Here is a 27,795-nt window from a genome sequence, read left to right on the forward strand (position 1 = left end):
AATTACAGGGGGATGCTTTGACCTCTATGCGATGGCAAAAATGAATTTTAAGATAATTCATTCAGCGCATTATATACATGTTGTTTCTCCAAATTTTTTAAAAAAGAAAAGACGCATGTTCAAGAAAGTTGAATTGTTCCAGTGATCCATTTTGCTGGAAGAATGGCCAACCGTTCCATCTTGTATAAATGGACAACCAATGTGTGCTAGCCCGAGCATATACCGCAACTGAGTTACATACACTATCGTACGCGTGAACGTTTTTAAATGTTTATATGAAACTTCTTCACCCGTTCAATCGTATTTTTGCCAAAATGTGCACCTTTTATTAATTTGAAGAGGAAAAGAAATGGCCTATTATTATGTGGGGCATAGCATAATTCTGGCCCTTTCAAAAATGTAGCCGCCGTAATATTTGTCCATATGGCCAGTCGTAATCATTTTGCACACCACAGTACAATGGACACTTCCTGAAGGTCCATAGCACAAAAAAGTAAGCGACCACCTGTTCACATTTATGTTTTACGTGGAAATTATTTCATGTTTCACCGGGTTTGGAAAAGCACATTGTTACGCAATTTTTAAGCCATTTGTATACGCCGCATTTCAGATTTCCCGCTTGGGCATACCGCTCGAAGGCACAGTCGAACATATATAAGCAGGATAACCCCCTTCGCGCCTCTATTTATTTCGCGCCTTTTCAAAAACATAACTCAACGCGGCGGTCATTTTTTGTTACACATGTTTGATTGTGCGCACACACTGCGAGTTCCTTCGCTTTTAAAAAACGCACATTTGGGAATAGCGGATGGGGGGAAGGACTCTTAAGCTCGCTGTCTGCTCCGCGTTGCACGTTTAATTTTTTAAATTTATTGACGCCTGTTGAAAGGCTTTTTATTCCCTCGTGTTAAAGTCCATTCATGCACATAAAAATGAGATATGCCTAAGCTTTTGTACGCCCATAGGTATATAAGAATGGGGCAACAAAAAAAAAAAAAATAATAATAATAAAAGGGAAATGTACAAATGGTGAATGCATCAATGGTATATCACAAACGAACTAAACGGAGCACAGGTGTTAAAAAAAAAAAAAATGAGTCAAAAAAATGTGAGTTAAAAAAAACGTTACGGCGGTGAACATCATCAAAAAAGTGTGGTCAAAATACAAGTCGCATGCACGCCCATAAAAGGGTAAAATGAAAATATAATACACATGTAGTAGGCATATATGCTCATATACACCTACATATAGGTACCGACGTGCACGTTCCGTCTCATAAACAAGGCACAATAATGGTCATTAATAATGATGGGAAGGGCAGTAAAAGGGGTCCCTTCTTCGAGCATGTTGTGCTCGTTTTAGTCCTTTCTCCCATTAACCTTCCGTCATCCATGTGCATTTATTTTTGTGCGTACGACTCTGCTCTCCGCTCATCACACATGGCATTCCGAGTCCTCACACATGTAGTCACGCTTATGCTCATGTTTCGACAGGTACAAATTAAAAGTGCAAGTGATTGAAGTACACAAAATAGTAAAAATTAAGTAATAGTAAAGCTTCACATAATGATCATCATCCGACAATATACGTAAAACGTCTTCCAAAATGCCCCAAATCCCTACGGCACATAGAAATGAGCAACAATCAGCCATAAAACGCAACGCGGACTTCAAATTAACATGATTAAGATTCAGAATAAAAATTTGGCCACACTTATTTTCTTCCTCGTAACCTCCTCCACTTATTATGGCTGCCTCATCTATAAATGCATTTCCATAAGCACATATCATGTCTTCATTTAATTCCCTCTCCTTATTCATTTGGTCGAAGTTATTAAAAATTATTTCGCCATCGTTATTCGATTCTTCCTGCATATATATTTTTCTGGATTTATCTGCTCCTTTAAAATTTTTTGTGTTACTCCCAAAATATATTTTTCCTTCATCTTCTCTTAATACACAAAATTTATTCATTTAAAAGGACGATGTGTGAGAAAGGTGTGGGAGGGTTTTGATCGACTAGCGTATGCCTTCGTAAGGAGGAGTGTACTATGCGTTCTGTGCGTGTTGCTTCGCCGTGTCTTCTTATATATATGCCGTACTGCCGCCCGATATGCATGCACGTCAGCGGATGCACATTGTATAATCGTTTATGTATGCACAACGCACAACCGAAAGGAAAAGGCGTAAACAGATTTGCTAATAAATGGGCGTCGAAAAACAAATGCTATACGGATACACTGGCACTTGTGCCCTTTCCAATACTAGGGCGCTTACTCGTGCGGGGTGAACATATATATATACCTGCAATACACACACACCCCAATTGGGGCGCTCTATCTCTCTGGCGAATGCAACAAAACAGTCGTCACAATAATAGCGGCACTCTGGTGAGGCCTATACACATCTGTACGCAATCGTGTGGTACGTAAAAGTATATAACTATATATACGTGTACGTATGCGGACAAGGAGGATAAATGCACGTCCCTACACCGGCCGACTTGGTAGATACAAAAATGTATCAAAACAAAAAAAATGTTATAACAATGGAGCGGCAACAAAACGACAGGATGGAAAGTCAACCACAACACAACGTTAACTAGCTAAAACGAATGTGATAAAATGGAGTACAAATACAAAAAAAAAAAAAAAAAAAAAAAGCTGTAAAAAAAAACAAAAAATATGTGGCAACGCTAACATACGCCTATTCCTCAACTTGAGGTGCCCTATTAGACATGCTAATCTGTAATGCGTTTTTCCTTAAAGCAATTTGTTACGGCCACAGTTTTTTTTGTTTCTTCAACTAATGTAACCACCAAAGATGAAAGAAGTTCTGCTGTCTCCCCTTCCTGTCCGTTCTGTTGCCTTTTCTGCTATATATACCTCGCACGAATGAACAAATGATAAAATTACTTAAAAAATTATAATAGTGCACAGGTTCGAGTTTCCCTTAAATGGTGCCTTCTTCGTTGTACCTAATGTTTTAATATCTACGTCAGCTTTTTATGTTTTGACTGTGTTTTCTCCGTGTAAACAAAATAAAACCGTGAAAAAATGATACAAAATTACTTTTTGCTAGGGCATTTTTTCTTTCTTTTTTTGTTTGAATAATCTTTGGGTTTTAAAAGCATAATAGAACGTGGGCACGTTTATACAAAACTGATTATTGTTTGAAATTGCTTGTATTCCCTGAGGCATTATTGGCTGGGGGGTAGATGGGGGTTTGTTCAGTAATTTATTGGTGACTTGTATACATGCCTTTTATTTTGCAAAACTATGGAAGTGTACTGTGTGAATGGTACACTATTATGTTGTGTGCTATGAAAAGGATGAATATGAATACGCTACGACACTATTGCAAATGTGTTTCTTAGTTTGTGTATCTAATTCTTTATGAGTGTAACTGAGCGCTGGCGTTTTTTTTCTTCGTTTCGATGTGACTTCCAATTGTGACTGTGCGTATGGTAATAACCGTATTATGGCAAATGCGAATGTGTGTTTTATAAAAATGGTGAAATGCTTCTAAAAAGGGTAAAGAATTTTAACACTTAAACGGGTCAGGCCTGAAGGATGCTCCACATATATATATATATATACATATATATTTTTTTTGTGCTGGTGTTTAGCCAAAGCGCACTTGTGCTAATTCCTTTTTGGAGCCTCCAACGTGACTTGAAAAAAAAAAAAAATCGGCGCGTGCTCCCCTTCTCGTGACATAACTTGTTAATGAGCGCAGGGGCATAAATGCGCTCAGCGTAGGTCAATGTCCGTATGTGTGGGTAAGCGTTACGTAAGCGTAGTCGTAGTCAGCTTAAGTTCACATATCACAAGTCGCCTTAACGCGTGGCTATTCCTTATACAGAATGAACAAAAATATTCGAGACAGCTAAAAGAAAACGTTTTCTTCGAAGAATTGAATAACTGTTGTTTTCAATGAATCGTGCCAATCAAACAGCTGCCCTCTGATGGAAAAGTTATTAAATCGGGTAAAAGAAAAATTGTAACAAAATGATGACAAAATAGGATGACAAAAAAGAAAAAAATTTCTTTGTAAATTGTATTAAAAATTTAATTAACGTTTTGTAACAATTTAACAAAAGTGAAAATTTTTATATTAAATAATTGTATTTGAATAAAATATCATTATGTTATGATTAGCGTATTTATGTTTGAACAATTATAACTACATTATATATTGCAAAGGTTTAAGAAGGGTTGTTTTCCAAGATTTATGTTTTTTAAATATAAAATGGTACACTTGTTGTTGAAGGAAATTTTTGTTTTTGTTCCTTATTATTAAAAAAAAGAAGAAAGGAAACAAAAAAAGGGGGCATGGTTCCGTTCTGGACAAAGTTTATAATAAATAGCCATATATAGTGTACGCATAAGTTATTATATAGCGTATAGTATATACGTATAAATATTGATAGTGCATAGCCTATATTTTCTGCAGAGTGACCGTTGCGTTCAAGGGAAGAAATGTTTTTTTTTAAACCCCGTTTGATTAGAACAATAAAAAAAAAGTATAATACATTATTATATGTATACTATTTATACATTATTGCATATTTTATTTTTTTATGTACAAAAACAAAGTGCCCCTTTAGCGATGCTAAACAAATAAAATAATATATTTTACCCCTTTTTTCTTACTTCTCATCTTCACTGTTTCGTTGCAACATGATCGTCAAAATGGAATGTTTTTTTTTTCTTTGTTTAATCTATTCATAGATTTCGTGAAAAAGAAAAAAACAACCCCGAATGCCATTTTCCCAACAACCAGACATGTAACGTATACCTATATTTATCCTTGTTTTGTGTTTTTGACCCTTCCGCTCTTGAGCAACAATAATTTGATCATTTACACACCAGAGAGAGCAAAAAGAAAAAAAAAAAAAAAAAAAAACATGAGAGATAAATTCGCCTAAAATATAAGCACATTTTTTATTCATTGTTGTGTTAACAAAAATTTTCAACATGCGTAAATTTGTATCTACCTTACCAAGGAGGAATCTTAATTTCCATACCCATGTCTTAACCCCAAAAATAAACAAAATTAAGGTTCCGGAGAAGACTTCCTTTAAGCCGACACTCCAGGATGGTAAATAAAAAAAACAAATGGTGCAAAAAAATAACAATGTCTTGCGAGGAGGGAACTTGTAAACCCCTTCCGAAGGGCTTTATAAATGTACGTAGAGCGTCCTAGGGGGGCATACATCTTATAGTTTTGTACGTGTACGTGCGTACACGCATATATCCATTTGGTTACCTCCGTTGTGCGCGTAGTGTGTCTCCACAGAAAGAGGAAGTAGCAAACGGCACAGTCGGCCCTAACGAATGAAACAACTATACATAGGGACAAATCATATTTGTTACCCCTTAGTAAAATGCCCACCTCTTACCACCTTTGATAGTTTATCTTTCTTGGCCTCATAATGTGAATTTGTAATGGAGCACCATCCTTTATTATGCACATGCACCTGTTCTTAGTAAAAAAATGTTCCCTGTGTGACATATGCAAAAAAAGGCAGTCTGCCCCATTTTGAGGTCACGATACTATGCCAAATAACATGCGCATTTAGTCATTACAATGTTTGAACTGTGCATTGCATTTCATTTTTGCCTTGTCTCAATTTGTCCCTCCCGAACAGTTACATGTACGCCATGGGTTATGTTTATGCCCAATCCGTACCTCCCCATTTTGGGGAAAGAAAAGACGAGCTATGCCCCCTTACGACGCTCTACAATACGTGCCTATTTATTTTTCCTAATTATCCCCTCTCCACTCGCAAAAAATAGCCACCCCAAGAATGGGTGTACAATTCGCACACAATATTTTAATCCAACATGACCTTATAATCTGCGTGCAATTTTGTTCCTCTTTAAAGGCAAATACAAAATAACGCCGATGCAAAGCGTCCCTGAGAACATCATCCGACCCCCCTACGCTGAATCTGGGTTTGTCCAATGTTCAAATATCGAGTACGAAATTAAGGATGAAGAAACTATCGCTAAAATGAAAGTGGCTGCGAAAATTGCAGCTCAGTGTTTGAAACTTTGTTTAGAAAATTCAAAGGACGGAGTAACAACAGACGACATTGACAAAATGGCCTTCGATTTTTACATAAAAAATGGTGCCTACCCGGCTGGCATCAATTTTCACGGCTTTCCCAAAACGGTCTGCGCGTCTCCGAACGAAGGTAACTGCCCCTTGCCGGCGATCACATTTGGTTCAGCGATGTAGAGGGCAATGCTCCACAAATGATTCTGCCAGTTCTGCATAAACAACTTCGACAACTGTCCCCTCTTGTCCATTTCCCTTCCCCCCCCTGCAGTTGTCTGCCACGGAATCCCCAACTTGAGGAAATTAAAAGACGGCGACATCATAACGTACGATTGCACAGTGTATGTTGATGGAGTATTCGGAGACTGCGCCGGGACCACAGGCATAGGAAAAATATCGAAGAGCCACCAGAAGTTAGTTGATGTAAGCAAAGAATGCCTTTACAAAGCCATTTCTGTGTGTAAGCATGGTCAGAAATTCTCTGAAATTGGAAGAATCATAACTGAGCATGCAAATAAAAATGGGTTTAATGTGATACAAGAATTCTGTGGACATTTCATTGGCCGCAATATGCACATGTACCCTTTGATTGAACACCATTATCCGAATAGCCATCCGGACGATGAGTACATGAAAGTGGGACAGATATTCACAATCGAGCCAATCCTATCGGAGGGAAGTACAAAAATACATACATGGAAGGATCAGTGGACCGTGTGTACTAACGACAATGCGTTTTGTTCACAATGGGAACACACCATTCTGGTGCAGCAAAATGGTGCAGATATATTGACCCAGTGTGATTAGCAACAGGAAGGGACGCGGAGCAATGCCACTGCAGGTACGCACGCGTGGCACAGTACACGGATGGGTACTTTCCTCATGTGTGTGAATATTTACACAGGAGATGAAAAACGCATTTTGCAGATTCACTTACACCTTATGGGTGTATGACCAATCTGTCTTGTTATTTCCACCCCGCGGTTGACATACAAAATACAACAATGTTTTTACCGGTCGTGGAACAACAGCGCATGCTGCTTCTATTAAGTTGTACAGTATTGTCTGTACACTGCTGTATTGCCGAAATTATTTTCTCTTTGAACGCGCTTTTTATGTAGCGCTATGTTTTGTATTTCCATTTGTCCATGTTGCACAGAGGGATCCTTCTTCTTTTTGGAGTAATGCAAAAAAAAGGAATTTTATTTTTTTATGTATTTTTTATTTTTTTTTGTTATAATTTGTGTTAACACTTTTTTATCTCTCATTAAACACAGGCATTTGAATCCGTAAAGGATTGCCCAGAGTTTATTCCTGTATTTAAAAAAGCAGTCCCATTGTGCAAAAGTAAAGCTATACACAAGCGCGGTTTTACATATATATATGTATTATGTACCTAAGAACATGGCATGAAGGATTTCCCCCACCTGCCCCTTCAACCTGATGGTAGGCGTAATTCCCATCATCCTTTGCTTGTTGCCCTGTAGGCGCGACGTAAAACGGCCATTCCGTCTTTTCTGTTATATGTTTCACCGTTTGTGAATTTTTTGGCTTTTTTCTTTCCTCCTGTTACATTCGCACGAATTGTAACCTCGTCACTATTGGTACCGCTGACCCCTTTTTTCATACTACATAAATCAGTTTCTTTCAACGAAGTAAGCCCCAGAGGTTCTGTTTTCCTTTCTGCGCTAGTTCTGTGCCCACTATTTTTTAAAACCATTTTGTGTGTACGGGTAACGAACAAAAAAAAAAAATTCCAACTTTTAACTATATATTTTTTATGATAAAAAAATGTAAAAGGTCTGATTATCACTTGTACCAAAAGTGTAAACAAAAGTGAGGTTACAACTCGTTGAGCTTCAGTATACCTATAATTGTGTTTTCTGTTTTTTTTTTTTTTTAAATTACGTACCACTGTTATCCGCAGCGTACGCTTATGTGAATATCGTACACTTTTTTTTTTTTTTTCTTTTTTTTTTGTGACTGCTTTTTCCGCATGCTTATGTGGACTGTTTGGCCTGTTCAAAAGTTATCACAAAAAAATATGTCACCCTTTCTTTAATTATTCCTCCCGATTATGCATTCTGGTCCCCTATGGTTGTACGTTTTCTTTTCATTTTGCTTCCACTTTTGTACAAAATGATAAAAGAAGAATAACACCTAGCATCTCAATGTTGACATGAATAACACACTTCATTTTTTTTTTTTTTTTTTGTTTTCTTAACCCGTATTGTGTTTAACTCCTTAACGATCAAAGGGAAACGCAATCTGAGTATCTTTTAATTGTGAATTGATAAATGGTTAAGTACCCGATTAATATTGTTAAGAAGCTGCCCTTCAGTAGTTTTTCTTTTTTTGCAATTCCCGAGTAATATTTCCTACTTAACTTTATTACACTCTACTTTTGTTTTCGTTACATTCCATTCGGCTTAATTTATTAAAACATAGTGAACACCTAAGCGGCTTTCCGCCCTCAAACAACAATGTCAATTGTTAATGTGACGGTAAAATGGAAGAGTCATGTGTACAACGATTTACAACTCGACACGTCTAAGTCGATCTTGACCTTCAAGGAGATGTTGTGGTAATGAAAAAAAAAAAAAAAAAAAAAAAAAAAAGTGTGCATATGTGTAAACTTACTGGTGATAAAATGTGCACGTACAAAGCGGACAGTACTTGACGAAACAGCAGTGTAGCCCCACCCAAATAGCTTACTTATGTGCATAGTTTAAAGGGATGAGGTGATTTAAAAGGAATGTGTCTCTCTGTTTTTTTTTTTTTTTATTCTTTGTACCCCTACTGTATATGCCCATATTGATGTAGACATATGAAAAAATGGATACACCCGAAATTATATTTATATTGTCCGCCCTTTCCCCCGAATGATTCCTTTCATGTGCGTTGCATGTACACGAACAACATTTTCGTGTTACGTCTTACTTGAAGGGAGCGTTGTACATACATGGTCCGATGTGTCCATTTAATTCACACAAAGAAGTGTACTTTACATTGTTGCTAATCTATTCATATTCGCACTTTCGTGTGGTATGTATGCTCCGTCCGATAGACGTTCATTTCACCCCCTCAATCCAAATGCCCTTTCTTGTTTCCCCCCCCCACCAGCACTCTCACCAACGTTCCCCCAGAAAAACAGAAACTGATGTATAAAGGCCTCATCAAAGATGACACAGATTTGTCCACGCTAAACATAAAAAATAATGACAAAATTATGCTAGTAGGTTCAGCAGAGACTTTAATAGAAAGGCCAACCCAGGTAGTCTTTGTGGAGGATCTCTCCAAAGAAGATAAAGAAAAAATACACGCAAAAGAAAATATCCTTTTTGAAGACCAGGGAATTGTGAATTTAGGAAACACCTGCTACTTCAACGCAGTGTTGCAATTCTTAACCTCCTTTGATGATTTAGGGGCTTTCCTTTGCAGCATAAAAAGAAAGGAAAAACATTTATTGAAATCCGCAAACGATATTTTATTCGATTCATATATTCACTTTTCTCAAACGTTTGGAAAATCCCCAGAGCCATATGTCCCTCTGGAATTGTTAAAATCCTTTAGGGATGTGTTCCCCAAATTTAGGACTGTAAATTTAAGGACGAAACAATTTGCACAGCAGGATGCAGAAGAATGCATGAACGCCATTCTCACGTCATTGAATGACCATACCGATTGTAAAATTAGTGATAAGTTGTTTTCGTTTAAGGTGATCAGCAAGGTTAGGTGCATAGAACACGATGCTTCGGGGGGAGAGAAATCAAGTAAGGAGAAACCTGCAGGGGATAATGCACCAAGTGAAAATCAACCCATTGCAACCGAAGGGGAGGAAGTAGAAACGACAGAAGAGTTTCACAATAAACTAATTTGCTACATGGGCACACAAACCACCCCTGTTAACCACATGCATGAAGGAATACGATTGTCTTTGATTGAAAAAATCCAAAAGCAACGATCTGAGGATAGTAAAGAAGATGCCCTATTTGAAAAAAAATCAGAAATGAACTCCCTCCCGCCATATTTAATTGTCCACTTTTTACGTTTCGAATCGAAGAAAATCTCAGAGGCGAATAATACCGTTTCTGTCGTCACGGCCAAAATATGCCGAAAGGTCAGTTTTCCAGAAACGTTTGACATTTATGATTTCTGTACAGATGAACTGAAGACTCAATTGAAGGTAGCTCGAAATATTGTGATGAAGAGGAAAGAAGCGGACTTGAACGCTCGAGGGGGTACCGAAAGTGTCGGAGGAAACACTGCCACAAGTGAGCAGAAAAACGAGGGAGTGAACGATAATAATGTCAACGAGAGCATCAACGAAAGCTCCAACGACAACACGAACGGCGTGACGAGCCATGAGGGAAAGGCTGCGGAAGAGGTGGATGATAAGGATAAGAGCCCAACGGGCGATTTAACGGAAATCCCTATGGGGGAATATGAACTCATTTCAATAATCACACACAAGGGGAGAAATGAAGAAAGTGGTCATTACATTGCCTGGAAAAAAATGAGGAGCTCCATAGGCGAAGATAGCAATACGTACAAGGAAGAACTAACCGGTAAGAAGAAGAAAGGAAAGGATTCCTTATGGTATAAGATGGATGATGATAAAGTAAGTACGCATCAATTTTCTTCGTTTGATTTATGTGGAGGCTGCAGTGATTTTAACATAGCTATTTTACTACTGTATAAGCGAAAGACCCTGTTATGCACACAGGAGGAGTTGAGCTCGCATGAGAAATGAGCGGTGTATTTTTATGTGTATATATGTGAAGTGCGCCTAATGTGTATCCCACGCCTGGTCCTTCATCACCGCATCCCTTGTTGTTGTGTGCATTTGCTTTCCTACCTCTATATCATTTGCTGTTGCAAAACTGTGCCAAAGAATGTGCTGCGCCCCCCGTGTTCCCCTCTATATTTACGTGCGCATGTGCCTAGACTCCATGCGTGTTAGTAATACATGGCCTCCTGCACTAGCGCCGTTCGTATGGTTGATGTGTTCATTCGGAGAACACGTAGTCTGTAACCTTTTATACGATGTGCAAACCCGTTTCGAAGATTCTTACGCGCAAGTGTAAACTGTTTTGTGAGAAGACAGAAAAGTGTTAAACGTATTCTCTCTCAGCTTTTTTTTTATTTTTTTTTTTATGCCATTTTTAATTTTATGAATAGTAGCTACTGCCATTTTGCCGCTAACTTGTGTTTGCACCTAGAGGATAGCTCACCAAATGCGCGTATGCTCTTTCCGCAGTGATGGACGCAAAGTCGCGGACATGCACCTTCTCACGGGCACAAGTTCTGTATGACAGCGTCCACCCACGCGCATGCTCCGTACGACATAAGCGTGTAGACTCTCAACTGCTATATTTTTTGTGCGACTTTGAAAAAATTAAATATGGCCAGAAGACGCAAAAAAAGTTGCAATGTTGTAAATTTGCAAAGGAGCATGTGCGCGAAGTGAATGCTTCAAAATTAAATCCTCATACAATTCAGAGACCGCTCATTTACAAGTGCGCAAGGAAACAAAATAATTTTATTCTAATATGGCATACACGTGTTTTTCCCATCTCGTTTTCTATTTGTATAACCGTTTGGTCATTATGAAAATAGGGTGAACCAAATGTGTACTTAAATGTGACACAGTTTAGCGTGCGCGCTTTGTTGAAATTTATTGTCAAATACAACAGTTCGTTTTGCATCACATGGTGCGTCTGTACAGTTGAGCGAATAAAAAAATGTGGCCAAGGGACGACAAATTGGTTACAGCGTAGCGACAAAGTGGGGACGGCGTAGGAGCAGAACATAAACAATACATGTCGTAAGGAAGCAGGTGGCGGTATGCGCGCGCTACGTTATACGCGCATATATGCGCGTACATAGAGGACGCCGAAAAGGGCAACGCCCCAGTGCCGCGGTGCATAGAAAATTGCCATCCCGCAAATAATAAAAAAAACGTATTTTAAAAAAAACATATATATAGCGTAAAAAAGTAAACACGTCAAAAACAAAGAAAAAAAAACAAGAAAACCCTTCTAACATTACATGTCAGTTCTTATCAAATTAAATGGCGCACAAAATCGCTGTGGCATATACCATCTCACGTGTACAAGCGAAACCCTATGCGCATATGCTAATAACCTGCTATGCAGTACGTTACGAATTTGTATGTATATATATATGCGTATTATACGAATGTAGTAGTATCCGTTTTTATATACCACATTTTGCACTCTTGCGAAAATAGCGAAGAGAAATCCAAGAATTTTGAATTGCCTCCAACAAAAAAAACAAAAAAAAACAATAGTAATAGTAACAGCAAAATAAAAAGCAACAATAACAGTGAGAGTAACAATAGCGCATCTTCCCTTTTAACATAATTAAATGGTTTACATATCTTGTTTGTAAAGAAAACATTTCATCATCTGCTATTTGGTTAGTACGCAACTTTCACCCATTCTGCCAGTTTCATTCCATTTGTTTTTATCCCGTCAATTTTTTTTTTTTTTTTTTTTTTTTTTTGCACACTTAAACATTATAATACCTGTAGAATATGTCAATACCTAGAAGAATAACCAAAGAAACACAGAACTTAGCAAATGAACCACGTAATTAAAATATATAAACTCCTGTTCACCACTCATTGGTGGCACGTTTTACATCGAATACCATGTGTATAGATATATGCACATGAAAGCGTGCAACACGCCCCCTCCCTTTTTTATAATCGAATACATTTTTTCCAATTTTTTTTTTCCCCTTTAAACCACGACCCCTACATGTGTGCAGCACCTGGCATAGTTGCAGCTCCCGTTCCAGAGAACTACAGACACTTTAACATCCTAATAAACGGACCCGATGGAACACCATACGAAGGTATAAAAAAAGCGGGGGTTATGTCGTAAAAATGAAATTCAAACCGTTTACAAATTGGTTAAGACCCGTTCACGCATGTGTGTATGTCTACATAACGATGCAGCGGATGCCCTCCTTTTTTGCGCCTACATAAGTTTGCAACACATACGTTCCAGTACAATGCGCCTAGCTTAGATTATAACTACGTGTGAGGTTGCACGTGACATTTGTACATCCATACACCCTCTCCATGATGACACATTCTTGATAGGTGGAACTTACAAGCTAGAACTCTTTTTGCCCGAGCAATACCCGATGGAGCCCCCGAAAGTGAGGTTCCTGACAAAAATATACCACCCGAATATTGTAAGTGTGAGAAGTTAAACAAACCAGCAAAAAGGGACAGTACCGTTTGCTGTGTGCCCGTTCAATTGTGTAAATGGAACATTTTTTCCTTTTTTTTACTTCTTCCTTCCCATCACTGCTCCCAATGAGACAATGTCGCGCAAATCATACACATTTTATCACCATCACTACATACTGTAAAAATGTATGCTTCTTATAACTACCTCTGTGCATCCCTTCACAGGATAAATTGGGTCGAATATGTCTCGACATACTAAAAGATAAGTGGAGCCCTGCACTGCAAATACGAACAGTACTGCTGAGTATCCAAGCCCTGTTGTCGTCCCCCGAGCCCGATGATCCGTTAGACTCAAAAGTAGCTGATCATTTTAAACAAGACAAAAGTGATGCAGAAAATGTAGCAAGAGAGTGGAATAAAATGTACGCAAACCATACTTCTTTGTAACTGTCGAGAAAAAAAAAAAAAAAAAAGAACAGACTTATGAACAGTTCACTTTGTTTTTAATGTCCCCCGACTCACAACGCGGTACACATTTGCGCGTGTATATAGCTGCACATATCTCAGTAGCTATGTATATATGTGTATAATATGTATGAATATATAAAGACCTTTTGCTTTTTTCCTGTCCCTTCAACACCGCATACGTTAACTTAAAATCTTTCCCTTTGCATTCCCCTTCCCCCTCCTTATGTACACTATGAACTTTGAAAACTTTAATTTTTTTTTAATTTCTAATGTGCTAAAAATGAGAGAGGGGGATATGCATAATCCCTTTTTGGAGGCGAATTTGGTTTCGCATTTCCGGAGAATTTCTTCCTCGTAATTTGTTACCCACCCATATCGCTTGAATGCAACGTACCAGGGACATGAGAATTTTGGGTTGCTACTTGGAGAGGGGCACACTCCCGCAGAGTAGTTCATCCTTGTAAAATTAGAACTGCCTTTTAAAAATCAGAGAGAGAAAGAAAGAGCAGTTAAAAGGGTAACAAGGAAAATTAAGCAACTGAGCCTTTTTTTCCAGCTCCTCTTTAGTACAATAGCGAATCAATTGTGCGTAACGAGGTTATTATTGAAGAAAAGTTTTCGTGTAACCTTCTAACTGCTCAGGAAAGTTTGAACTTTTAATTCGTATCATCCCATGAGTTTGAGGAAATACATTGCCGTTTAAAGGGCACTTTTCTGTGCTTACATCATTTAAATAAAAAATAATTTTGAGAAAGCACGCACATGCGCAATGCACATTTGTAAGTATACGTGTACATATGCACGCTTGTGCATACACATATGTAAAATCTGCCCTCGTAATGCGGTCAAGCAAGACAAGCTGTGCCTTTTTGAACTTGCTTTCTTCGCGAAATAATTTTTTTTTTTTAAGACATTCCTGTTTGAGTGCGCAAAATGGGTCATTTTTTATTTAGTTTCGCGTAATTTCCATTGCATACCTTGCATCACCCTTCTTTGACCACTTTCTCGTTTTGTTTCATTTTTTTTTTGTTTTTTTTCTTCGTTTTTTTTTTTCTTCTGGAAGCTTGCACATTAAGCTGCGATGAACGCAAAAAAATATTTGCATACACATCGAACGTGCTTCGACATTTGCAACAACAAATGTACAAACGCGCGGCGTGTAAATTGTGATACACGTTGTGTTAATTTTTAAGCCATCGTCACAATTCTCCGTGTGACTTACACTGGTTTATTTTATTGCAGCACCTTTCTCCTTATTTCTTAAGCATTAGTAAAACGCGCTGAATGTACATACAAATGCACTTATACGTGTGAACATACCAACTTTCTGTGCCAAAAAAAATGTTAAATTTTTTTTTCACTCCCTTTTGCTTCTTCCTTACGTACGCATGTGCAAACCAGTTTTGTGTAAAGAGCTAAAGGAAATCACGAGGAATCACCTTGGAGAGAGAAACATCCTGTCGGAGATACTCAGCAGAAACTCGGGTGCACGCGAATACACAAATAATTATATATTTTTTTTTTTTTTTGCACTCTCTACGTACACGTGCACACACCCTGGTACATTAAATACCCACGCACCTCCGTTGAATCAGTTTCCCCTTTTGGCAAATCATGGATCGAATGAGCCTAGAAAATAACAATACGCCGATGGCAAGGTCGGACTACCATACGATGAATTCTGAATTGAACTACACGTTGATGGACTCGTCCATAAACCATTCGTCAATTCTGGACAGTTCTATGCGGATTGAAAAAGACAACAAAGAAAGGAGATTACAAAAGTTAAATGAAAATATCATAAGTGAATACGAATCGGGTAGACAAAGCGTAGTTTTCACACAACAGAAGTATAAGCAGCTGCTCGATGGATTCCTGCTATTTGTTCAGACAAATAAATACATCCATCAGAAGATAACAGAACTGAGAGCAGAAGCAACGGACGAATATAACAGAATGCAAGATAAAAACATCCCTAACATAATCATCCACCAACGATTAATTTGTAACATCAACAATTTTCAAACGGGCAATGATGAATTTGAATTACTTGGCAAGTGTTTAATAAAAGAACCTTATTTGGCTCTTCCAGCTTACCAGGCAGCAATCAAAGAGTTGTGGAAATCGCATGATAGCAAAATAGATATTGATGCCCCCAAAATTGGTATTTGCGGTTGGCTAGGTAGACACCATGTGACGCCAAGAGGATTACAAAGCTCGATGATTAACAAGCTAGTGGCAGTAGAAGGAGTGGTTAACAAATGTTCCACTGTCCAACCCAAACTCGTCCAGTCAGTGTACATAGGAGAAGCAGTGCATGACATCAATGCTGATATTCGAAGCGACGAAAAAACTGTCCATTTGAGACCCCATTATGATATTACCGATTTTGATAAAACAGCAAAAGATTCGGGAAGACCACCTGTTTCAGATCCTGAGGGGAAAATTATGCATAGACACGAAATAGGATTGTGCAAATATAAAAATCACCAAAAATTTGTCATACAGGAAACTCCAGAAGATGCTCCAACAGGACAGATGCCTAGATGGGTAGAAGTAATCGTAGAAGACGACCTATGTGATATTGTCAAGTGTGGAGATAGAGTAAGAGTTTGGGGGGTCTATCGAGCTAGTTGTGGACAAGCTAACAGCACAAACAGTGGCTTAGGAAGATCCTTTCTAATTGCAAACAACGTGCTGATCAAAAATAAAGAAACATATGATACCAATTTGTTCATATCAGAAGCGGATAAAAAAAATTTCCACGCTTTTGCTAAGAAGGAAAATACAATAGATGTACTGGGCTACTCCTTTGCCCCATCTATATGTGGTCAAGACATTGTAAAAAAAGGGATTGTTTTAATGTTAGCTGGTGGAACAGAGCGCGCATTGCCATCTCATCACATCAGAGGAGACATACACATTATGCTGGTAGGTGATCCAAGTTGTGGAAAATCGCAGTTGTTACGCTACGTCATGAGTATCATGCCAGGAACTGTTTCGGCCACAGGAAGGGGATCATCAGGAGTTGGATTAACAGCTGCTATCGTTACGGATCAAGATACCGGCGAGAGAGTAGTCGAAGGAGGTGCTATGGTTATGGGAGACAGAAGAGTTGTATGCATTGACGAATTTGATAAAATGCAACACACAGATAGAGTAGCAATTCACGAAGTTATGGAACAACAAACTGTTACCGTTGCCAAGGCAGGAATTCATACCACACTAAATGCAAGATGTACAGTATTAGCAGCTGCCAATCCATTGTATGGGTGCTGGAATGATACACTCGATATGGGTCAACAGTTGCAATTTGAGCCATCCCTACTCTCCCGTTTTGACCTCATCTTTCTAGTAAGAGATAGTGCCACTGAAAAAGACGATGAACGAATTGCAGATTCAGTTTTGCGAAATGTCACAGAAAAGGCAAAACCAATTATGAGCGAAAACAGAAATAATCACAAAAATTTTGTCATTCAAGCAGATAGCTACGATATTAACCCTAAGGCACAACACATTAGTGTGTACAACGAGAGAGAAGTAAATAAAAATAATGACAACAATCAAGAAAATGAAGAATACGAAACACCAATTTTTGCCAACAGAGATGAAATGATCTATTATGATAAAAATGGAATTGAACATGAAATTTTAACTGTCCCATTTTTTAAAAAATATTTGCATTATGTTAAAAATATTTTCTATCAAGAAAAGCAGAGAACTGATGGATGGAAACCATACCCAGAGGTCAGTGACGAAGCATGTGAAGTTATTACCGAGTTGTATGCAGATTTGAGAGAAAAAGCAGCCAAATATTCACACAACAAAATTATCCAGGGGGTTACTCCCAGAACCTTGGAAGCCATCATTCGAATCGCCTCATCACATGCTAAATTGAAATTGAACAGATATGTCACAAGTGTGGATGTCAATTATGCTAAGAAACTTCTAATGTACACCCTCTTTGGGGAGGAAATTCACGACCTTGAGGAGCAAGAGCAGGACGATATCGATGAGGAGGACGAAGAAGCATATGGAGAAGAAGACGGAGCTTATGATGAGGATGATGATGATGATGAGGAAGTTATTAAACTTTTCAAAAAGGGACACAAATCAACTAAAAAGAAAGCAACAAAGAAGAGAAAGGGACAAAAGAATGAAACAGCAAATAAAAAGAAAAAGAGAAAAGGTGCAACGCAGGATAACGATGGAGAAACGTTTATGATAGACGATGCCCAGAAGGCAAGTGATAAGTCATCACCCTTGGATGTTAAAGAAATAGAACGTCTCATCGTAGAAAACGTCACCCTGAATGACCCCGGAGATGGCCTGCGAGACGAGGAGCTCTTGGACTTGGTAGGCACCATGCGTCTACGTCAACGAGTAGCGCATTTTCGCAACAATCTGCACGCATTTATGCACGCACTCATGTACACACTTAAGCACACACTGGGCACATATCCCCTTTCCACTACCCCCTCATTTTGCAGATCATCCTTGGGAACAAGCACAAAATGCCCCAACTGGCAAAACTGGACATCAGCACATTGCGCAAAATTATCAACTCGCTGAACGAAATGGACGGGGCGCCAATTTACTACGTGAAGAAGGACAAAATTGTGTACAAGTGTTGATCCCGTCCAATTTTATTTCATTTTGCGCTTTTCTCCTCTTTTCTTTTTTTGGAAGTGTCCATTATGACAACCCCTGGCATTGTGCTATTCAAATTTTGCGCTTCCCCTTTTTAAAAATGCGCACATTTTAAAGATACTTGCAAGGGGCCTTTTCCTCAGCCCCGCATTTATCCCAGTTGTCTTTTATATAGAAGACTTCATCCTTTTTAAAAATTGTTAAATGAGCACAAACGTACGTTCATGTGCGCAAGTTTTTTTTTTTTTTTTTGAATACAAAAAATTTTACATTATTTTTTTAACGTTTTTACGAAGCTTCCGAATTTACAGCAAGTGTAGTTGCCATATGGAAAAGGGGCATGTTCGTCGCAAATTAAAAAAAACGAAAATTGCCCCAAAAAGTGGCGTGTAAAAATACGCGTCAATTATTAACACCAAAAAGACACTGGCAAAAAAATAGGCGCAAGTGAAAAAAGTCCACTGCACAGTCGACGACGTACAGAAATCGCTCGCTACATCAATTTTTGTGCCTTGAAGTAATGTTTTAAATGCACAATAGAGTAAACGGTGATTGCCACAAGTATTATAATTTCGACAATGTAGCAGTAGAACATCTTGTTGTGCACCGATTTGTTGTGTTCGTACAGGTTGGTCGCCTATAAGAGGGGTTACGAGGGTATATGTATGTACGTGCCTACGTTGTGTGCCATACGTATTTGCGCAAGGGAGGCCGCTACTATCACACGCAAACGGCGGATCAGGTGACTACGACGTGACTCCCCTTCCTTACCATTTGCTTCTGATATATCTGCTGCAACTTCATGGAGGTGAATTTTTTTTTCAGATTGAGCAAAACAGATAATGTATCACTCAACTCGGATTTTTTTGCCACATTTTCGATATCCACATCTGACCCTCCAACCTCTATGGACAGGCTCCATTTGATGGCTGTGCTTTTAAACCAGCTGGAAGACGGGCAAGAGATACAAATATAATATAGCCCATTCTTTTTCGTCATGTAGGATACTTTGCCTGCGGGTTTTTATTCGTAAGGTGCAGTCACGTGTCTAGTGTACATGGGCATATCTGCATACCATTTATGTGTCATCATGTATATGTCCATACAATAGAGCAATGAGGGGAATTTACTTTACCTTTACTAATTTCAGATGTCTCATGGGAGTACACGACTTTTCCCTTCTGGTTCTTTATAATGATAAGGCATTTTAGTTCTGCAAAAAAGGAGAAGAAAAGGGAGACATTTGTTTTTTAAACTTAGAGGTTCCATACGCATGGATGCTCTTTAAAGGGGAAAGTAGCGCGCAGACTAATACGCCTTTAAACGAGTTGGCGTTTGCACCAATAGGAAAATACCCCAACGAAGTTTCAGCAGAGACAGGGGGGGGTAAGTCTACACATAATCATGTAATCAAATCCCACTCCTTTCTGCAATTTTTTATCTCCACTTGTATGCAAAAGCATCCTTGCCTTGTAGTCCAAAATTGTCATAGGACGACGTTATGATGACATTGCTTGCGACACTCTCTACAAAGCATTTCTCGAGCCCTTCCTTCACGTAAAAGTACGCTGCTTGCACGTACGTACAGCTGAACAGTAGAAGCAGCAACAGGTATAAGCTTATTTTTGTTCCTTTCATTTTTTTGTTAAAACGTGTGAATAGAAGGTACCATAATTTGTTCTTCTTTTATTTCTAATTTTTTTTTTCTCTCTGTGTTTAAGGCGTTAAATAATCTTCCTTACGGTGGACAGTTCTATATGGGTTAAACAAGTTCACACGTATAGCAAAAAAGAGAAAAAAGAAAAAAAAGGAGGAAAAATAATTCAGCGCACATAATATATTTTCATTTAAAAATATGTCTGTTGCAATTTCCCGCTTGCGCTTGCTCACAGCTAATTCGAAGTAATGCGGGTCGTCGGAGTGGAAAACTCGTTATCATTTATTTTGCCTATACCGAGCAGGTTCCACGGGCGACCTGTGTGCACAGGGTGGCCAGAGTTGTAGCACCCCACTACCACAAATGAATACATGCATATATTTATGTGTAAGTATATTACTATGTGTACACATTTACACACGCACACATGGAAACACTTCCACATGCTCATGTACAAAAGCCAGGCTCTGCACCTGAGGGCGAGAAATGTAATATACCTACTTAACGCCTTCACGCAAGTAGGCACATGGATATGCATACACCACCAGTTCTTTGCGTAGTTATGTAGCTTGCCAACCTATTTAAGAGGGCACAAACCAAAGTGCATACACATGTCAGCAAAGCTGAGAACTGCCTATCATACGCACAAGCGAACAACGTGAACGTAACACACGCTCACACAAAAGCGCAGATCAACATTCTACTGATATTAACCCGTCAACTGAATTGCATTCTTTCCTTACCACTCTGATGAAGAAACTTCAACAATTAGTTCTTCGCAATTTTACACTTCTGGGCACCAAAAAAAAAAGAAAACAAAAAAAAAAAAAAAAAAAAATGAATTATCTAAGTATAAACACAAAAGCGCTCTCTTCATTTTTGAGTGCATGAAAATGTGCAGCAGTGCACTTGTATACGTCAACTTATGCATGATTAACCGCACGTAATCGTTGCTTATCTCAATTTCGCGCCGATTAACATGTTCCAAAAGGGGAAAGCAGAAAAGAAAATACGTGGAGTATGCGAAGGGTACTGTCCTTAAACACCAACGTAAAATAAATGTGGGTTAAGTTCAAGAGAAAAATAAAGGATGAAAACATACCATACGTAGCATACCATGCCAATGTGATCAGAACCATTGACAGCATGTCACAAGTGAACCCCATGACAATTTCGACGCATGCGGGTGTTCTCTGTAACGCATTTTAAACAATCATCCGTTTGTTCACATACCAAATGTGTTGAGTCGTTTGTGAATTAATTGACCCTTCCTCCTGGCATGTTCATGTGGGGGAAGCCAAATTGGGCCACACAGAAGAAGGCGAAAAATTCGTCGCGGTGAATAACATACCCCAAAAAGACCAACAAAAAAGGTGAGGCGACTGTTTTGTGGATTATTCCATACATTGGTATGCACGCCCATTTATTCAACCAAGTGAGATATCCTTGCGGCGCGCCACAGTAACCTATTCTGCACAAATATGTAAATGGCGCCTTTGCCACTTCGGACGAACGCAAGAGAAAACCTTATCAGGAAATAACTCAGTCATTTTTATATACCTCTCGTCAAAGTGCTTAACGCACATTTGATTAAAAAGACGAATACCGACAGTTTCATTGGCATTGTGGTTCTATCAGATAGGGGTACATATTTCTCTGGTCAAAGTTGCTTATCCGAAGGCGTCTACGAGGGTACTCACAGTTGTATACATATATATGCAGTTATTGCCCCCCCCCCCCCCCCCCCCTATGGACTCATCTTCAGTTGCACCATTTGAACAGACGATAAGTAAACGCATACCCCTTTAGGAAGACCCTGTGAATCGGGTAAAATGTGCACCATTAGTCAGCCCCTAAGTATCTAAGCTTTTATTGTAGTCCCTTCCCCCATTAATGCACTAAAAAGTTTGACAAAAATGAGTTTCAAAAATTACTGCCCATGTGTGTATCCGCAAGAGCGGAATATAAGCGGCCTGGACTACCGCTTCGACATGAAAAAAAAATTGGTGCAATTTAGACGCCGTGTTTTTAGAAGACTACGTGTAAAGAGCTTAAAAAAGGATTTAGGAAAACTTGAAACTCGAAAAAGCTTATTAAGCAATTATCATTATAAAGGGAAAAAGAAATGGTACATGAATTTTCAGCCCTTAGAAAATGTAACCATAGAACAGTATTGGAAGTATGATAAAGTTACCCTGAAGGACATCCTAGGGTCGAATATTAATACATCAAATGATAATTACAACACAGGATTACGAAAAAGTAAAAGGTATCTTAAGCGCATTGCAAAACGCATACTAAGAGGGAATCCTCATGAGTCTTTAACACAAAATGCATTCAAATGGGCAACATATTATTATAACACTGATGAAGACTCAGCGAACTCATGCATTAATAATTTAGGTTCTTCTTTACTAAGTTTAAGTACCCTTGCGATAAAGGATTCGGAAAAATTACTGAAATGGAAATTAAAATATTCCGGTAATTTAAAAAAATTAAACAAATTAAAAGCACAAGAAGCTGAAAAGAACTCCTCAACAGTTCGTTCTACCGCCTTGGCCAAGAAGAATAAGAAGTCGAGAAGATCCAAAGGCAGTAGGGATCACAAAAATGATATGGCTAAGAGTGACAACGCTTCAGGTAACTATAAAATTGTATTAAAAAGTTTTAACAAGGGGGACAAAAAGGGACACTAAATTAGGGTACAATCAGAAGTGCAGACTTATACGTACGCTGGTGTGTAACACCATGTTATATTTGCTCATTGACTTTTTTGTCCACCGGATAGTGCGCTGAACCTGTTTTTTTTTTTTGTTTTTTACCTGCTTCGGTTGTGGATCACTCACGGGTGTATATATGCCTTGGCATGAATGGGTACACGCTTAACCCCGCATGTACATTTCCATGGGGCACGAATTGAACCGCGCCCCCACTGTTGCAACCCACATGGGGAGTGTTCCCTGCGTGTGAATATACTGTGGTCTGCTTACCCAAGTTGTACGCACCACAATGTAAAATAAACAAAAAAGAAAACTTTCAAAATGGAGGGCATTTTGCTGCAACATTTTTTTTTGTAACATTTTGTTTAAAACTTTCTTTTCACAACTTTTTTTTTTTTTATGTAAATGTTGGAAGGGCCTGGGGACATGCGTTTAAATATGTAAAGACGGAGATCGACCTTACATTCCTCATTGGACGATCTAAGAGTGCTAAGCTCTCACTGAAGAATAGCCTCTTATTTTTCCCCACCCCAGTTTTTTCAAATATTCTCGTCGAATGGAGTTGTACGTGTGTCGGGATTGTCACGTATGAATATAAGGAACGTTGTGTGCATACCTTTCTCGCATTATTATTGAATAATTGCAAACGGGGTGCGTAAGAAAACTTACATGTCAACACAAACAGATTCGTTCGTGTGCCTTTTACCAAAATAATTGGCGTCTCGTTTGGGCAATGCAACACCGTAAACACACTCTTATTCTTGTGCGCCATTTAGGGGACGGATACGCAAATTAGTGCCATACTTTTTTTTTTTTTTTTTTTTTTCTTCAACATTTTTTTGTTCATAATGTACCAAAGCTTTCCCGCCTTTGGGTGACATTTGTCGACACTCTTAACAAAAGAGGGAGAAAGAGCGCGCGTTGGGCGTAAAATTCTCAAATGCATGGCACAGAGTCGTAAGCGCATACAAGTGCTTGTATACGTCCATATTTTTAATCTTGTGTTTGCCCGGGCTTTTTTTGTGTACAGAACGAAATAGCCAAAACTGAGGACCACCGAGTGGAACAAGGCGACAAAGCGGACCAAGGCCGAACAGATGGAGTAAGCCTACTGAGCAAACGAAAAGAAGCAAAAAAATACAACCAAATTTTACCATGTTCACGTTCAAATCCGCATGGCTTCCCCCTGGCCCCAAAAAAACCAAATAAAAAAACCAAAGGGGGAGGCGAAGTAAAGAGTCAGGTGGAAAAGGGTTAGCCAGGAGAACAGGGCCAAGGAAAAAGGGGACAACCCGAAAAAGCACAAGCACGAACAGAGGCGAACAAGTTGAAACGAGAACTCCCCACATCCCTACGCAGCGCAAAAAACATATATAATGCCAAGACATATTTACATACTTCTCATCGATTGCTTCCTTGGCCTATCAGTCACGTACACCTTCCTATTTGAACATGTGAGGTGTCACAAAAAAACAGTTACCTTCGACAAAGATTTCCACAAAAATAAAGTCCACCTGGAAAACAGAAAAAAGTATCTATTTGTGTGCAGAAGTTCATCCACAAAAGGGAGGAGGATATCCTCTAAAGGTTTCATTTTGAAGCACCACAAATTGAACCATCTGCCAAGTCAAGTAACCAACCATGGCGTGGCCCTGTTGAGAGCAGACCGCCAATCCTTCCTGAAATTGAACAAGTTTAAAATATTCAGCAATGACATTCAAAAGGACAGTTCTTCAAATGATAAGGAAGATGGAGGAGAAAATAAGCAGCAGAATGAACAGGAATTAAGGAATGAAAAAAAGGACAACTGGAAAAAGTATTACGAGGACAAGAGGAAGAAGGAGATATTGAAAGATTTAGATAGGAGTGTGCGGAAAAGGGGGAAACAATCTGTAAGAGGTAGTCCTGTGGGTGGGGACGATTCTGTGGGTGAAGAAGTACGTAGCCGAGATGACGAGAGGCAGGAAGGAAGGGACCATCGCACAAAGGAAGCAGATGGACAAAAGTGGAAGAATACAGAAGATTATGACGCATATGAGGAGGACGACGACGATGATGATGAGGATGACGAAGGTTATGAATCATACGACACCTACGAGGCCGACGACCCGCACGACGTGCATGCACACCGAAGCGCGCATGACAAGAGAGATACACACCTGGATTACCCCTATGACCACGAAGAGGCACATGGAAGGAACCTCTTCTTCGCGCACAACAGCAGAAACGAAAACGCCCATGGGAAATTTTATAGCGACAGAATGAGCGGGGTTGGTCCCAATCCGCCCTCAATAAATGAAAGCATAAATAATATCTTCTCATCGAAAAGAACGACGAAAGATTTCCCACTCTTTTTCCCCTTGAACAATAAGGCCTTCGAAAATAGCAACAATAAATATTTTGACAAAATTTGCAGTATCCCCCCAAATGAGCTCATTAACCGATTTTTTGAAAACACATCTGAAAGGGTTAAAGAAGCTGTAAAAAATATCATTTTTAACATCATTGGAAATATTCAAAAGTACACCATCGAAACTTCTATTTTAATTACCTATGACAAAATTTACAACTTCCTCTTGCAAATTGTCCTCACGGGGTACATGATAAAGAACGCAGATTATCGACTCAGTCTTAATGAGTCCCTGTACGACCAAAATAATATTATAAACAGAAAAGAGGACGACGTGTTCAATTTGAAAAAATCCTTTTATGGATTATTTTCTAATATACATCACAGAGGTGGAGAAGAAACCATAAACGCAAGTGAGTTAAGTGAGCCCAAGAATGACAGTCCCAAAGAGCCCAGCCAAGATGGGGAAGACATGGGACACAGCCCCAACCTTGATGAGAAACTCCTAACCGGTAATAACTTACAGGATCATCTTACCAATGATGATATCCATGATCAGGATGGAAACCCATTTAGTTATGAAGAGGAGGGCCCGCAATTACCATCAGACAACACATCCCACACATACGCCAAAAGTGGCGAGAACAATAACTTCCCAATAATTAACACAAAAAATTATATTATATTTTTACGAAAAAAAATTAAGTCTTTAGAAATGCAATTAAAAAAGTTGAAAGAAAATAAAAACATTTTAAATGACGATTTACTTTCATACATAAAGTCACTCACAGATGTGCAGCTGCGTTCACTCACAGACAACATCGGATCATTGGTCCTGGATGCAACGAAAAAAATTGTAGAATTAGTAATACAGGGCATGACATTAAACATTAACAAAAACTCATCCAATGAATTAATATATGTAAGTGGCTCTGTGCTCACTTACATCTGCTTCTGGCAATTGATAATCGGGTACACTCTCAGGGAGATGGAAATTCGCGATGAACTCTCCGATTATCTGAAGGGCAACTAGGAACCAGGCCAAGGAGGGGAACAGGTGCACATATGTACATATTTGTACGTACATGTATACTTCTCTATGAATGAAGTAAAGGGGAAGAAGAGTTCCTCACATTTTGCGCATCTTCATGCTCGCTGGGGGGCCAGAGAAGCTCCTATGTATGTAATGGCTGGTGTGCATCCATTTTTATTCTTTTTTTTCTTTTTTTTTTTTTACCAAATGGAATGAGAGGTAAAATACTTCGTCCTTTTTTGGGTATAGAAATTTCATCTTAAACACTGCTTAGAGTACCAATGGAGAAAACTGTTTTTCTGTGTTAGCAAAGGTTCGATTTTTCATTTTATTTTTTTTTGTATTCTACAAAAATATACAGCTGCAGTTTGTGTGCTTGCCCATAGAGTGGCACTGTCATTGCCAGTGACTCGTAACGTGTGTGACCATTCACACATTCGTCACAGAAAAACAATCATAACATTGGATAACCACACTGATAATCCTTGTTCCTGGCAAAGGTTTCAGTGGAAGGAATATGTCAAAGTGCGTTGCGGCGACTGATGGCACGCTTCCTGCGGCGGGAATAAAGGTTTGAGGCTACCATTCATCGCGACATTTGTCATTTACCCTTGTTTTTTTTTAAAAAGATGGAGGAGGCTTGGGCAGAAAGAACACATATCCACTTTTAGTGAGAAGAAACGTTCCATTAGCTCAACATCATGATTACTTAACACGTTCTTGGAACGCACCATAATGTTACGAGGAGGTGATAGAAACTGCGTTCTTGTCAAGATTTCGTTCCTTCGGAGCTCTGTCTCGACCGTGATAACATTTTTTCGTGTGACCCCATTTTTTCCTACCCTAGGTTCATAATATGTGTTCTTTTCACTGTGCTCAATGTTATTGGCTGTGTTGAAATAAGCATGAACGCAGGTTTCTCTTATTCTCAGTTAATGGTCGCAGCGAGAAAAACAAAAATAGCAGCGGACTCTAAATAGTGACAACTGATGGTAATGGCTAATCATTAGCATCAATGTAACATATGATATAGGTGGAACAAATGAGAACATGTAAAACGCAGTGTGCCACCGTAGGGGGTAAGCAAAGACAACACGGGGAAAATAGTTATAAATGGGTGCGTTAACACATGGATAGGCCCTCACGCGCATGTAATCAAGACTAGGCAACACCGATGTATGCGTATGCAACAGATTTTGCAGTTCTTAGTTGGAGAACCCTACTGACAAAACAGACATGTCATTTACTCTCAGATGATTCTACTTTTTTCATTGAATACGGATAACAAATAAACGCTTTAGTCACGGAGTGCGCACCGCGCACGTCTCGTCACATTAGACTCAGCATTGCGCCCACTTCTACAAGGATCACTAATATGGCTACATTTTTCAATTGGGTGGCTTTATATTAAGAATTTCATATAATACATATCAACACATTTGCTGCGTAACGCACTTGGGGACAAGAGGTAACAACAAATAACACTGAAACCTAAATCCCTAAACCCTAAACCCTGAACCCTAAACCCCTGAACCCTAAACCCCTAAACCTAAACCTAAACCTGAACCCTAAACCCTGAACCCTAAACCCTAAACCCTGAACCCTGAACCCTAAACCCTAAACCCT

At 38.9% G+C, this 27,795-nt stretch overlaps 8 protein-coding genes across 8 annotated transcripts; 6 read left to right on the forward strand and 2 right to left on the reverse strand.

The window, feature by feature from the left end:
• Positions 1-1,434: 1,434 nt before the first annotated feature.
• Positions 1,435-1,974, reverse strand: AK88_05037 (uncharacterized protein; the record flags this gene model as incomplete). The annotated part of the gene is made up of 1 exon (XM_012482639.1): positions 1,435-1,974. One exon carries the CDS (start codon positions 1,972-1,974, stop codon positions 1,435-1,437), a length of 540 nt encoding a protein of 179 aa, XP_012338062.1.
• Positions 1,975-5,910: 3,936 nt separating this feature from the next.
• AK88_05038 (methionine aminopeptidase, type I) lies at positions 5,911-6,873 on the forward strand (the record flags this gene model as incomplete). The annotated part of the gene is made up of 2 exons (XM_012482640.1): positions 5,911-6,202; positions 6,338-6,873. The coding sequence occupies 2 exons, from the start codon at positions 5,911-5,913 to the stop codon at positions 6,871-6,873; spliced, it is 828 nt and encodes a 275-aa protein (XP_012338063.1).
• A 1,676-nt stretch (positions 6,874-8,549) lies between these two features.
• Positions 8,550-10,819, forward strand: AK88_05039 (uncharacterized protein; the record flags this gene model as incomplete). The annotated part of the gene is made up of 2 exons (XM_012482641.1): positions 8,550-8,650; positions 9,190-10,819. 2 exons carry the CDS (start codon positions 8,550-8,552, stop codon positions 10,817-10,819), a joined length of 1,731 nt encoding a protein of 576 aa, XP_012338064.1.
• Positions 10,820-12,625: 1,806 nt separating this feature from the next.
• Positions 12,626-13,738, forward strand: AK88_05040 (uncharacterized protein; the record flags this gene model as incomplete). The annotated part of the gene is made up of 4 exons (XM_012482642.1): positions 12,626-12,680; positions 12,862-12,948; positions 13,199-13,293; positions 13,517-13,738. 4 exons carry the CDS (start codon positions 12,626-12,628, stop codon positions 13,736-13,738), a joined length of 459 nt encoding a protein of 152 aa, XP_012338065.1.
• Positions 13,739-15,373: 1,635 nt separating this feature from the next.
• AK88_05041 (uncharacterized protein) lies at positions 15,374-18,393 on the forward strand (the record flags this gene model as incomplete). Its single annotated transcript, XM_012482643.1, has 2 exons — positions 15,374-18,115; positions 18,250-18,393. 2 exons carry the CDS (start codon positions 15,374-15,376, stop codon positions 18,391-18,393), a joined length of 2,886 nt encoding a protein of 961 aa, XP_012338066.1.
• Positions 18,394-18,902: 509 nt separating this feature from the next.
• Positions 18,903-20,047, reverse strand: AK88_05042 (uncharacterized protein; the record flags this gene model as incomplete). Its single annotated transcript, XM_012482644.1, has 5 exons — positions 18,903-19,046; positions 19,181-19,422; positions 19,545-19,622; positions 19,681-19,691; positions 19,857-20,047. 5 exons carry the CDS (start codon positions 20,045-20,047, stop codon positions 18,903-18,905), a joined length of 666 nt encoding a protein of 221 aa, XP_012338067.1.
• Positions 20,048-21,982: 1,935 nt separating this feature from the next.
• Positions 21,983-22,762, forward strand: AK88_05043 (uncharacterized protein; the record flags this gene model as incomplete). Its single annotated transcript, XM_012482645.1, has 1 exon — positions 21,983-22,762. The coding sequence occupies one exon, from the start codon at positions 21,983-21,985 to the stop codon at positions 22,760-22,762; it is 780 nt and encodes a 259-aa protein (XP_012338068.1).
• A 1,400-nt stretch (positions 22,763-24,162) lies between these two features.
• On the forward strand, positions 24,163-26,169 carry AK88_05044 (uncharacterized protein; the record flags this gene model as incomplete). Its single annotated transcript, XM_012482646.1, has 1 exon — positions 24,163-26,169. The coding sequence occupies one exon, from the start codon at positions 24,163-24,165 to the stop codon at positions 26,167-26,169; it is 2,007 nt and encodes a 668-aa protein (XP_012338069.1).
• Between the last annotated feature and the right edge of the window lie 1,626 nt (positions 26,170-27,795).

This window comes from Plasmodium fragile, assembly GCF_000956335.1.
Source record: "Plasmodium fragile strain nilgiri unplaced genomic scaffold supercont1.89, whole genome shotgun sequence".
NCBI classification, from domain to species: domain Eukaryota; phylum Apicomplexa; class Aconoidasida; order Haemosporida; family Plasmodiidae; genus Plasmodium; species Plasmodium fragile.